The 13135-nt window shown below is 40.6% G+C and overlaps 1 protein-coding gene across 1 annotated transcript in view; it reads right to left on the reverse strand.

Annotated features, from left to right (window-relative positions):
- The window catches only part of SPIRE1 (spire type actin nucleation factor 1), a 183954-nt gene that overhangs the window by 56314 nt on the left and 114505 nt on the right, over positions 1–13135 (reverse strand). The window contains exon 4 of the mRNA XM_075826447.1: positions 4976–5101. Coding sequence (XP_075682562.1) covers positions 4976–5101 — 126 coding nt within the window. The remainder of the gene's footprint in view (positions 1–4975; positions 5102–13135) is intronic.

Consider the following 13135-nt stretch of genomic DNA (forward strand, 5'->3'; position numbering starts at 1 on the left):
ACTGTTTGTATGTGTACTGTATATGTGTGCATGGATGTGCATACATGTGTGCATAGGTGTGTATGTATTTGGATGTATGCCTGTCTGTACTTTTTCACGTACCTAATAAAAATCAGGGTTTTTCCTTTTTTTTCTGGCACGACACTTGCAACACCACGTCAGAAACCTTGTCAAAACAGCAGCGTATGAATAAGTGCCAACACGTTTTTATGGGGCATTAAAGGAGGAATTCCTGCCATAGACATTTAGTGTCTGGTTGGTGGGAATCTGATTGTTGGGACTTCTATCGACTGTCAGCTTCCATTGACACTGACTTTTGCGGCATGCATGAACGGGAGTAACAAACGGCCACGCAACAGTTTTTCCATCACTCATCATTGACTTCAATGGGGATCGCCATGAACATGGCAGAAGTGTCAGTGGACCACCGTTCAGACAATAATGGAGGTTTCAGCTTTGAAACTCCCACCAATCAAACATTTATGGCATTTCCTGTAGATTTGCTATATTACCATAATTGTACTGGGTGGGTGGTGTCATGAATTGTGCTGGGGTGATAGGTGGCAATATTTAATAATTGTATAGGGTGTATTAATCAAGCACTGTATTGGGGTACTAAGTAGACTATTAATAAGGGCAAAATTATGAACCTCCACATTGATGAGGTGACATCAACTTTTTCTTGTGTTGCTTTTTAGGCCTATTTTATTTCATGATGTGTGATTGATTTATGTATAAATATGCACTAATGGCAATATCGCAGTGTAAAATGCGGCCAGGTGAGTACATTTGATTAAGATCGCGATGGAACGTAGCTTTTAGGATACTTGGTTCAAATTTCTTTTGCTAGGGAACACTAGGCTTAGAACGGTTGAGAAACAATGCCTTAGAGTTCCTAAACCAGGGCTGTGAGGTTGATAAAATGACCAGACCAGCTTAAATTCTTTTTGCAGTGGTGTGTCAATTTATCAATATTTATTAAAGCCAGAGTTAATGAGACATCAAATTCTTTTTAAATGACATGCACTGTGGTAATTACACATAAACAAGCACATAACTGCCAACATTCTTCAGACTATCTAGTGATTATTTTTTCATCCGATCAAAAATAATCTAAAATACAAAGCAAAAATCCACAACATGGCAATTTAAATGTCTGAAGAACAGGTGGAGGCAAAAAGTGAATTATCAGATGGTTTGAATGATTTGCCTTGTGCTTATTTAAAGGAGCTGTCATCCTATTAGGGTCAGTTCACACGTTGCGTAGGTAATGCGTTTTTTTCCGCAACGGAAAATCTGCAGCAAATACAGTAGCAGCAAAGTGGACGAGATAAAACAAATCTCATCATCCACACGCTATGTAAATACTGAGTGGAAAAAGAACTCAGAAATTGACCTGTGGTGCGGAATTTTATTCCACAGCATGTCAATTGTATTTGCATAAACGCTGCTTATATGTTGCAGGTTTTCCCCATTGAACTCAATGGGGAGGTAAATCCCGCAACAAACAGCAGTTATTGTGTTTTTTGTCGCAGGTTCGCAGCAATTCCGCCGCAAAAAACACATCTCCAAGAATTTTTTTATCTCATACTTACCCTGTGTTCCTCCCTCCAGTGCGGCCTCCTGGGATGACATTTCATCCCATGTGACCGCTGCAGTCAATCACAGGCTGTAGCGGCAGTCACATGGGATGAAACCTCCCAGGAGGCCGGCCTAGATGACGTCAGAGGGCTGGCATCCTGGTATGACGCTTCTCCCCACGTGACTGCCGCTGCAGCGGTCTCCTGGGATGAAACAGACTAATTGCTGCAGTTTCCGGAGCGGACATTCTGGGTGAAGAACTGCACTACAGTTTGGTGTGTTTTTTTGCCAGGAATTCCCTGCGGTGCACAGGGTGGATACGCTGCATGCTTTTACACAGCGTATCTGCCCCGTGTGAACTCAGCCTTACAGTCTCCATGACGATCAGCTGATTGACGCAGGTCCGGTTTTTAGAATTCATGAGGACAGCGCTCCCCGCCCCCTGCACAGTGAATGACAGTCTGCTGTGTATACAGTTACACAGCAGCAAGACATCAATCACCTGACTCATAACGAAGGGTCCACTTACACGGCCCGACGTGGGCCGTGTAAACTAGCGCTGATCAACGAGAGAGATCAACACTCGATTGCTTCTTTCACAAGGAGCTACATATGGAGTTGAGCACTCTTTACTACGATCGCTTCTGTGAACACTCGTTTGCCCTATAATTGGCCCATGTAAAATGGCCTTCATTCTACTTTATTTTTTGATCGCTTCCTTTAGCCAAATGGCACAATATTTTATGCGCCATTTTTGATAATAGGAGAACGGACCTCCGTAATATGCTGTTCTTATGAGGTCAGATTACTCAGGTGGCAGATCCACTTTAAGTGTTCTAAAACAACTTGAGAGCCACTTCTTGCCGATTTTAAAGGCACATTATCAAGAGCAGATATTTGTATTAGAAATCCTCGAAGCAATTGCTGTAAGCGACCTAACAGCGATAACAGACCGGAATTTACATAAAATGTTATCGGCTAAATAAATGTTGTTCATTTTCCGCTTGGTCACTTAAACAAATGTCGTTCACTACATTCACACTTGTAGTTTATTATAAGATAATTGGCAGAGTGCAACTCTTAAATTATTTCATGTCATCTATCAATCAAACTATTCATATTTGCAAACCACGTCATATATATTTTTTATTTTCGCATAAACAATTTCTCACACGATCAACAAGTGTTTTAACGAGGTTTCAACTGTTTACAAGTGAATATCATGTACGCTGGTTTGCGATCAACCGATCTGACCGGTTATCTGCCCGTGTAAATGGGCCTTGAAACTACTGGTGTCAAAAGAAAACACAAATGAGAGGTCGTCAATTTACAGATTTCATTTCAGGTGTGTTAAGCTGGCAAAAATTAACAATTTTAACCCAATGATGGTTAATATTACTCTTTACAATTACAGTATCAAAATGACTGGTTCAGACTAGGGTTGTCACAATACCAGAATTTGGACTTCGATACAGATACTTCGTGTAGTATTGCGATTCTCGATACCAAATCGATACTTTGCTGACAATAATAATTTTTTTTTTTTTTTAAAAGTTCTTCCATTTGCTGATGTGAGGCACGTGGTGGGATTAATTTTGAACCTCCATGTGCCTCACATTAATAGTAATTACCCCTATCATTTTTCTCAGTCATAATAGACATTGGGTTAATGTGTGCGGTACATGATGGGGTTAATTACTATTAATGTGAGACACATGGAGTTTCAAAATTCATAATACCACGTGCCTCACATTAATAAGTGATAGAAAGTAGTTTCTATTTTCTAACAGTGAACACATCATAAATGACGCTATAAATTTGTTGTGCAGGTTTTACCGTTGCGACGACACCAAATGTGTGTATTTTATGTATTGAGGCTTATTTTAATGTTTATTGTAAAAAAATATGTGTATGTGAGTATGTATTTAACATTACTTTATTTTTACTTTTCTATTTTTAAACTTTAATGTGCTGACATATATCTAAATATGTCAGCACATTAGGCTGTGTACTGATAGTACACAGGCACTTGTTAGGACATACCTAAATATGCCCTAACAACAGGAAATATGGTCAGACAGCCCTGGGGTCCTTCATTGGACCTTGGGCAGTCTGTCAATATATGGTACGTCCCTTGATTGCGTCCCAGAGATTCCCTGTGATGCGATCCAGGGGCATCCCCCTTCTCATTTTCCCCTTGAATGCTGCGGTCAGCTTTGATCGCAGCATTCAAGGGAATAGCGGCGGAGATGAGAGGTTTCTCTGATCTCTGCCATTAGAGTGGGGCTGCCACTGTGTAATACAGCCATTGCCCCGCTCCTGACAACAAGTTTGCGCGCACGCAGTCAGCATAATGTCATGCGGCCGGCATTGCACTGATGAGCGGCGGCGCCGGCACTAAAGACGGAACATTGGGGGTGTTTTGCAGTGCGCCAGCCATGTTCTCGGTCTCCAGTGCCGGCAATCATTAGTACAGAGCCAGACGCATCACATCATGCTGACCGCTCACGCACACTTGTTGTCAGGACTCATGAGCGGGACAATGGCTGTATCACAGCCGCAGCCCCGCTCTGACTCAATTCATGTGTTACTGTACTAAGCTGTGCGGCCGGACAGCTTAGTATCGAAATACATGAATTAATGGTATTGAACCGTTTCAGGGTGCACAGCATCGAAATAGTATCGATATTTTGATGCATCATGCAACACTAGTTCAGACTACCAAAAGGTTAGACAACTGTTCAAATGGGCTTACATTTTTGTTTTGCTTGAAAGCTATTAAAGGAAGGCTCTGGCCAAAATGTATACACTGCGTTATGTCTAGTGTAGGGCCTAAAGAACACCATAAATAAAATCCAAAGAGGGAGAAAAAAATAAATAAATGAGAGAATCCCTGCGTTTGCCTGCACTAGACAAAACAGTGTATATCAGTTTTGCTGAGGTTTTTGCTTTAAAGGGATTATCCGGGATTTTAAGTTTGATAGCCTAGTCTTAGGATAGGCCAGCAGTATTAGATCGGTGGGGTTTTGACTCTCGGTACAACCTGCCGATCAGCTATTTGAAGGGGCTGCTCGCCCCATTCAAGTTAGAATACAAATCACATAATATCCAAGGGCAATAACGAGCACTTTTACAATATTGTATATGTTAATACACAGCAGACGGTCATAAAAGCAGGAGGGGGAAAAAAGATGGCCAAAAATCAGCAATTACCATATCTGAGAAGTAATTGTCAAATAAAAAGTGTGTCTTTTTAAGGTACATAGAAAAAAATTCAATAATTTCAGAACTGTTAAGCCATATGTTCAATATCATTTTTCCATTCTATTAAAACAATCCCTCGGGACACTACTCAATGACTACATTTATGTGTTTGTAATACATTATAGCTCACCTCTTTTGCACTTTTAATTTTTGACAGGAACATATGCAACTCCATAGTTTCTGCATACAGTGCCCGGCATACTGCCTGGTAGTGATTGGGAGCTTCCGATGGAGTTGTCAGATGGGAGGCACACAGCTGTCAGGAGAAATAAAAACAAGTGGGAATCACACATACATGCAGTTCTATTAATATTATAATGTACTTCATAAAAATATATATATACATACATATACTAAGAGAAAATTGTCTTCTAATGTCAACAAGACTTTCAAACTTTACATATAATCCATTTCTGTAATAGCCTGGTGGGTTCTTTTACACATATAGACAGATATAATTATACTTAGAAAATGAAGTCCTCTTTGGACTATATTTAAAGAAGACCCATAGGCTCTTCGGGAATGTTTAAGTAAATACTTGTTTTTCCTTGGAAATAACAAGTCTGGAACATCTTTTCGTAGAATGCAGTGTTTTGCTATTACCCTGTTATTACTCCTAGAAATGTATGAATAAATTGACAGCTGGGTGTTAGCATTTTCCCTGACAGTTGAAGCATTGATTGGACATTGCATTGCACCGTTCCCCTTATCAAAAAGGTGACCCCATACACAATTGGACAAACTTCTAACAAAAGAAGTTCCAGCATTGTTATTTCATGGGGAATTCAAGTATTTACTAAAACAGACATGTGACGAGAGAGGACACGTCCTCTTTAAAAGGGAACTTAACCATCAGGTAAAGTTTAATGAAAGGGCTACGCGTTTCAACACCGAACTGGTGTCTTCATCAGGCCAGTGACACCAGTTCGGTGTTGAAACGCGTAGCCCTTTCATTAAACTTTACCTGATGGTTATCTAAGTCGTCCATCCTTCTGTTCATCCGTGCAGCGCCGTTGGTCCTTTTTTTTATGTTTTACAACTATCCTTTGGACAACAAATTTTATTTGATGTGATCTGGACCTGGCAGCAGCAGCTTCATTACCACCCTTTCATACTTTTTGTGTCTTGGACCAGGTGAGCGTTTTCTCAACAAGTTTGCTCCCTTGCCCTATCTCACTTTTACTTTGCACCATGTGGCGCCGTGTCTCTTTTTATTTCCTATTTTAATAACAGAGTAGGACCGCCCACTGGACTCCTAAACCCAGAATGGGCAGAGGTTTAGATCAATGAATGACAAGTCATACTGAATATTTTTGTTCAACATTGCAGTTTCCCTTTAATGCAGCTTCTTCAACATGAGAAGTAGTAACAGATGATCACACTAATACTCATAGTGGTCAGAGAGGAGAATACGTTACCAGGGGAGTGACAGAAAAGGAAGCCATTCATGAAGTTAGTAAAGCGCTTAAATGGGTTTCTGGCTAAAAACTTGTTTAGACGCCTTTAAATGTAATGTGAGCGTTACTTTTAGATGGACACTACGGTGGTTTGATGTACCATTCTGCCGTTTTTACTGCCAGTCACATGACCATGGAACTCAGTTTTTCATTCTGAAGCCAATGAAATGGGCAGATCACGTATGTCACATGCAGCCCGAACCCCTCTCTCTCTCTTCTCCATCCATGAAGCCTGAACCTCTCCCTCTCCTCCTCTCTATCCCTGAAGCCTGAACCCCTCCATCCACTTCTTTCCACCATGCAGCCTGAACTACTCCCTCTCCTCCTCTCCATCCATGAATCCTGAACCCATCTGTCTCTTCCTCTCCATTGTGCAGCTTGAACCCCTCCCTCCACTCCTCTCCATCCATAAAACCTGAAACCCCCCTCTTTTTCATCCATGAAGCCTGAACCCCTCTGTATCCTCATCATACAGCTAGAACCCATCTCCTCCCCTCCATCCATGAAGACTGAACCCCTCTCTCTCCATCCACAAAGACTGAACCCCTCTCTCTCCATCCACGAAGACTGAACCCCTCTCTCTCCATCCACGAAGACTGAACCCCTCTCTCTCCATCCACGAAGACTGAACCCCTCTCTCTCCATCCACGAAGACTGAACCCCTCTCTCTCCATCCACGAAGCCTGAACCCCTCTCTCTCCATCCACGAAGCCTGAACCCCTCTCTCCATCCACGAAGCCTGAACCCCTCTCTCCATCCACGAAGACTGAACCCCTCTCTCTCCATCCACGAAGACTGAACCCCTCTCTCTCCATCCACGAAGACTGAACCCCTCTCTCCCCATCCACGAAAACTGAACCCCTCTCTCCATCCACAAAAACTTAACCCCTCTCTCTCCATCCACAAAGACTTAACCCCTCTCTCTCCATCCACGAAGACTGAAGCCCTCTCTCTTCACCCATGAAGCCTAAAAACTCGTCTTTTTTAATGGAAAATTGTTATTAAAGCACGTGCACTGTTCATAGACACATCAGCGCTTTTTATACTGTGCCATGGCAGTGTGTAAAAGTAAATAATAGCAAACGCAATATTCATACTTCCTTAAAAGGAAATTAAAACATCCGCTAATATTTGCTTACACACAGTCACACCGCAATAAAAATAAGGGCTTTTGTGTATCTCAGGGGCAGAAAGTCAAGGGTGTTTGCACTGTATCCATCTTTTCTGCGCAGCGCATGTGCCGGAAAGAAAGAGGACTTATGGTTGTATTTTGTTCACATACTGGTATGATGTGCCGACCACCGGGAACATGTTTAAAACAGCGACGTGAAAAACAGGTGCTAGTTACCACTGACTACTAATGAAGTGGTGGAGCTCACGAGGTTCGACAAGTGCCCAGACCGGCAGAGTGGCGCTTTTGACTGCTGGGGCATACATCTATAAGTCAAATATACAGATATTACCTTTTAAATTCCAGAAACAAGTTTTTAACCAAAAAACCCCCTGAAGAAAGGCAATAAATCTATAACACCAACAGAACAATTGGTTCCACACATTTAAATGGAAACAACTTCTCAGAATTGGTTGATGCCAATCAATGGACTCAGATCAAGATTGATGCTACTAAGTACAGAAATTCTAGGCTGCCGTTTGGGGTATATTGGTTAATAGGCCAATGTTTTCAAAACCCCGGTTCATTGTTTAAAGAAAAGAGAACTAAGCTACAGATTTTGGGAATTACTATATTTAACCAGAATTGGTTCTCATCAGTGAGATTAGTTTATTTTCATTAACTTCCCAGAGGTCAGAGCACGTAATTTCCATTCTGGGCCCACTCCACTTTCATGTCATTAAGAAAGAGTTTTTGGCAAATGACTATGGAATTAACAGCAGTACCAACTTCACTATAACGCAGGAGATCAAACACAATTTTCGCTATGCTTGGTCAGGCTCAATCGTTCACTGGGGCCCAGTATAAAATAAAGAATTGCTACTGTAGTTTAAAAGTTCTCCTAATACCCCAAGTAAAAATGTGCTTTAAAATTATCTGCTAAAGGAGAAAGAGATAAGGTGTGCTGAGAAGTATAGATAAGGCTTCGTTCACATCTGCGTTCAGGAGTTCCGTCAACGCTTTCCATCAGGGGAACTCATGAACGGAACCCTGACTGAAACAAAGGGAAAACATAGGTTTCAATGGTGACGGATCCGATGCAAATGGTTTCCGTTTGTCTCCGTTGTGCAAGGGTTCCGTCATTTTTACAAAATCAATACCGTAGTCGACTGCGCTATTCATTCTTTCAAAACGATGGAACCCTTAAACAACGGTGACAAACGGAAACCATTTGCACCGGTTCCGTCACCATTGAAATCAATGGTGATGCAAACAGAAACCTATGGTTTTCGTTTGTTTAAGTCAGGGTTCCGTTCAGGAGTTCCCTTGATGGAAAGCTTCGACGGAACTCCTGAACGCACATGTGAACGAAGCCTTACCTGCTGTAATATGTAAAAAAAAATTCTGTTCCAAGGGAAGACCACTTCTAAATACATACAATCCTAATATATGTCTGTTACTTATATTTTATAATAGTTGCTATAATTGAGGTATCTATTTTATATGGTCCCATGGTTTGCGGGAAAATCTTTCTGATAAATTCAAAAGGTTAAAATAGACTGCATTGAAATTTTTGTAAAGGGCGATTAGAAAAACAACAAAGTGTAGCCAAAACATTTGAACAGTAGGGGTCGTTTTTCCCGTTAGCTGAAAAAACAGGAATTAAACAATATCCTGACCAAAATAGATCCATGCTCCAACAAAATATAAAATGCAATGCTGCCAATACACAAAACGCTACTTCTATTGTGGATAAAACTGGGTTATATGACAAAAACACAACATTTTTGTTGTTTACAATTATAAAATCACGCCTTTTTGCAAAAAAAGAAAACAAAGAACATTTAAAAGAGGTTGTCTGTTTTGGACAATTCCTTTTCATACATCAGATCCCCGACAACCAGCTGATATACTTCTGGTGGGACCCTGGCATGTTCAGCTGCTTTTTAGCAGGTGAACTCTTTTCCCCCTGCATGGCTGATGGAGTATGGCACCCACGGAAATCAATGAATACAATGACCACTGACAGTCCTCCAGAACCACACTTTCAATGGCTCAGCTCTGAAAAATAGAGGTGCCAATTGGGGGAACCTACCTCTTTTATCCCTTAATGGCCTAATAGCAAATTTTTCCCTATATGGGGACCGCTACTGCTATGACGCAAGAGCAGAGGGGATAGGTTGTGGAGCTGAGGGCACTTCAGCATTAGGGAACGCCCATAGGGCACTTGCGGCACCAAATTAAAACTTCTGATTTTCACTCATTCTGCTACTAAAAACCTGCACAGAGGTTTCCAGGGCTCCTTTCTAGCACGGTCACCTGTTTTCCAGGGTCAAAACTTCGGACAACAATAAACGGTTAGAAATCATAGATCCATTTTAAATTTCATAAATGTTTTGGCATAAAGTCAGTACGGCGTTAGTAGCTAGGAGGCCTTGACACAGACAATGAGCTACATGTAAATTTCTCCTTAGTTCTGTTTAATAAAGCATGTTGAAAAACACATTGGGGAGGGTGTACCGCCATCTAAGCACGTAATGTATCATCAGACACACACCTGTTGGGGAATGTTTTGCAGGTAAGTGGTCACTTGCAGGATGTACGTAGCATTTTTTTTTTACACAGAAAAGTGACTATGTTCCATGACCACTCAATCTCTTAAACTTTGGAAGCGTATTGCCCACATGTTCTCTGCACTTCTTCATAAAGATTTTCCATTACTATTGCTGCTGGGTGATAAGCCCCCCAGGAGTTAACTGCCATGGCGGCAAAGATACATATAGCTGCTAAGTGGCGAACCCCTAGTCTCTTCTTGCCTCTAGTTAAACAACGAATTAACCACATCATGCTTTATGAAACAATTGATGATGTAACACAGACTCCAGAGAACGCTTTGATAACATCTGGGTTCCGTGGATTGAGGCATACCCCTCTCCTACTCTCCATTACACCATCTATATCCACATAACCCGTGAGAGTGTCGCCCCTCCTCCCTGAAACCCTCTTTTGGAGAATATATTTTTCTGTGTTAGCTCACTGCTTATATTAGGCTGATGCACCCTGTTTTAGCCTTTGAGGCATGACAACTATTTTATTCTGTTACTTATCTTTATCTCGTTTTCAACGTGTATGGTGTATTTTTCTGGTTACGGTTCGTTTTAACTGTTTTATGTCTGAGTAATATTAGCGAATAGGCAGCTCAACTCTAGATTATATCAATGGATAAAGCACCGAGTGCACTGGCTTCAATGCCTGGTATCCACAGAGACAAAGTAGAGAAAAATGCAACGAACGGCTCTCAAGGAGACTTCATTTAAGTGGATTTTATCCTAATTGAAATGTTCATAAAAAAGGTAAAAAACAAAACAAAACAAACGATATACAGCATTTAGATTGCTCTAAATGCGCATGTACTAATAGCCTAAATACGATAAAATCACCTAAATATGATAAAAATTGAAAAAAATCATTAAAAAGAATATAATAAAGAATGACGGTAACTTCTTACTAATACATATAAATAAATATATATATATATATATATATATATATATATATATATATATATATATATCTCAATACACAGTTGAACTAATAAAGTCTCTCTGAGGATAAAAGTGTTATTACCCACCATTTACAGTGTGATCTCGCGAGATCACGCTTACGGTCATCAAGTCCCACACAAACGTTACCGAAGTGTCAGGATTGTGAATAGACATCGCGTCCTGGCTGGAGGTGATGTCTATTCACTCTCAAGACACTTCAGTAAAGTTAATGTGTGAGTAAGTGACAGCACATCATGATCTAGCAAGATCTCTATGTGCAGAGTACATGAATGGAGAGAAGTGTATGACACTGATTGGTCACTGATTGGTCAGCGTCATACACTTCACTTTACAACGCCCACTTGGTCAAAAGATAAAAAACGCCCTGTTGGGCATTAAGAAAGTCATTAGAATAAATCTAAAATAGGTCATAACTCAGTCAAAATTTATAATTTTTCTAAATAAAAAAAACACTGCTGTAATCTACATTACAGCACCGATCACATTATGTAGAAGATAGGGCACTTATAATGTGGTGAGAGAGCCTCTTTAATTCTAGGCATTAACACCAATTGCAGTATTTCAATGGTTTTAGAGGAGTTATAGCAATAACTTGGGCTCTGTTCACATCCTCGATTGCAGATCTGTTGAGAAATATCATACAAAACTGCACCGCATGCTGCGCTTTTTTGTCTGGTGAGACGACGGACACCTGACAAAACCCGTTGAAATCAATGGGTTCCATTGGGCACCATTGGTGTCCGTCATGCAACGGATACACTGCTTTTGTTTTTATTGTTCTGCTCCTAAGATGGAGTAGAGCAACAGAAAACCAGAATACATAAGTGAAGACTAAGGGTATGTGCACACAAAATAAAAAACGTCTCAACAGCTCCTTATTTTCATACTTTTTTAATCAAAGTCGCGTTTTTCGCTGCGTTTTTAACACCCCGTTGGAACAGAAACGCAGTTTTTCCCATTGCTTTTCCCAATGGGCAGATGTTTGGAGGCGTTCTGCTTCCGATTTTTCAGCCTTATTCGGGACCTTTACGGCCCAAAAACGGCTGAATACACTCTGTGTGAATATACCCTTAGATCACACCATGTAACTGATATTATCCTGTTTGAAATAGTTGTTACAAGTAGGAGAGCAACTACTGCCAATAATGTTTTAAGTCTGACATTACTGTGCAGTCTTTTACTTGGTACTTTACCTCAATATTACATTTTTGCTTTTCCTCTGCGAGGGGTTTATCTTTTGCGATGTATTATGTTATAGCTAAACCTTAGAGGGGTTGTCCAGATTGAGAAAAACATGGCTGTTTTCTTCCAAAAACAGAACCACATCTGTTCATAGGATATGTATGGTATTGCAGCTTACACCACCTCCACTTCAATAGAGCTGAGATGCAATACCAGACACAACCTATGGGCAGGTGTGGCGCTGACTTTGGAAAAAAACAGCCATATTTTTCTAATCCTGTACAACCTCTTTAATAAACATTTTTTAAACTAAAGTGTGTCTCTATTTTGTACAATCCCTACTTGCTAGAAGGGTTTCTTGATAATAAGGGGATCACAAAGTCTGCTGGGACCCCAAGCAATCAGATGTAAACGGTGTGGAAGCCTGGCAGTAAGTGTTCAATTTCTGTGCATCACCACCAGTGTAAATTTAGGATTACAACTGCCCATTCAAATCAACAATTTGAGACACTCTGTAACCGCAATCATTTTTTTAAAAAGAAGCATACGGTTATCTCAAGTGACATATCTTGTAAGAATGTAAGATGCATAAGCAGTCTATTACACATGAGTGTCAGCTGTTCGAGCAATAGGACACGTCTAAGAGAGTGAAGGTCTAAAGCTTCACAGCGACTCGTGATTCCATTTAACCAGAAATATAGAGGATCTCGACCTTGTGATATCTCTTCAGAGCTCTCTTTTTTGTCATGTGAAAACTGAGCTTTCTTGCTTCAGAGGATGAGAAAACTGAAAAAGAAATCTAGGACAGACCTTTTCCCCCAAGAAAGTTTTAGAGCAGAAGACCAAAGAGTAGAATTTAAGGGAAGGAATAGAAGCCTGCTCTAATAATAGTATCTTTGTGCGATTGTTTACCCATTAAACTATTTTACCGAAGTGTTCTTGCTTTTGAACACATTAAGGCCCTGTTCACACAG

The sequence above is a fragment of the Rhinoderma darwinii genome, chromosome 5 (genome assembly GCF_050947455.1).
Source record: "Rhinoderma darwinii isolate aRhiDar2 chromosome 5, aRhiDar2.hap1, whole genome shotgun sequence".
Classification (NCBI taxonomy): domain Eukaryota; kingdom Metazoa; phylum Chordata; class Amphibia; order Anura; family Rhinodermatidae; genus Rhinoderma; species Rhinoderma darwinii.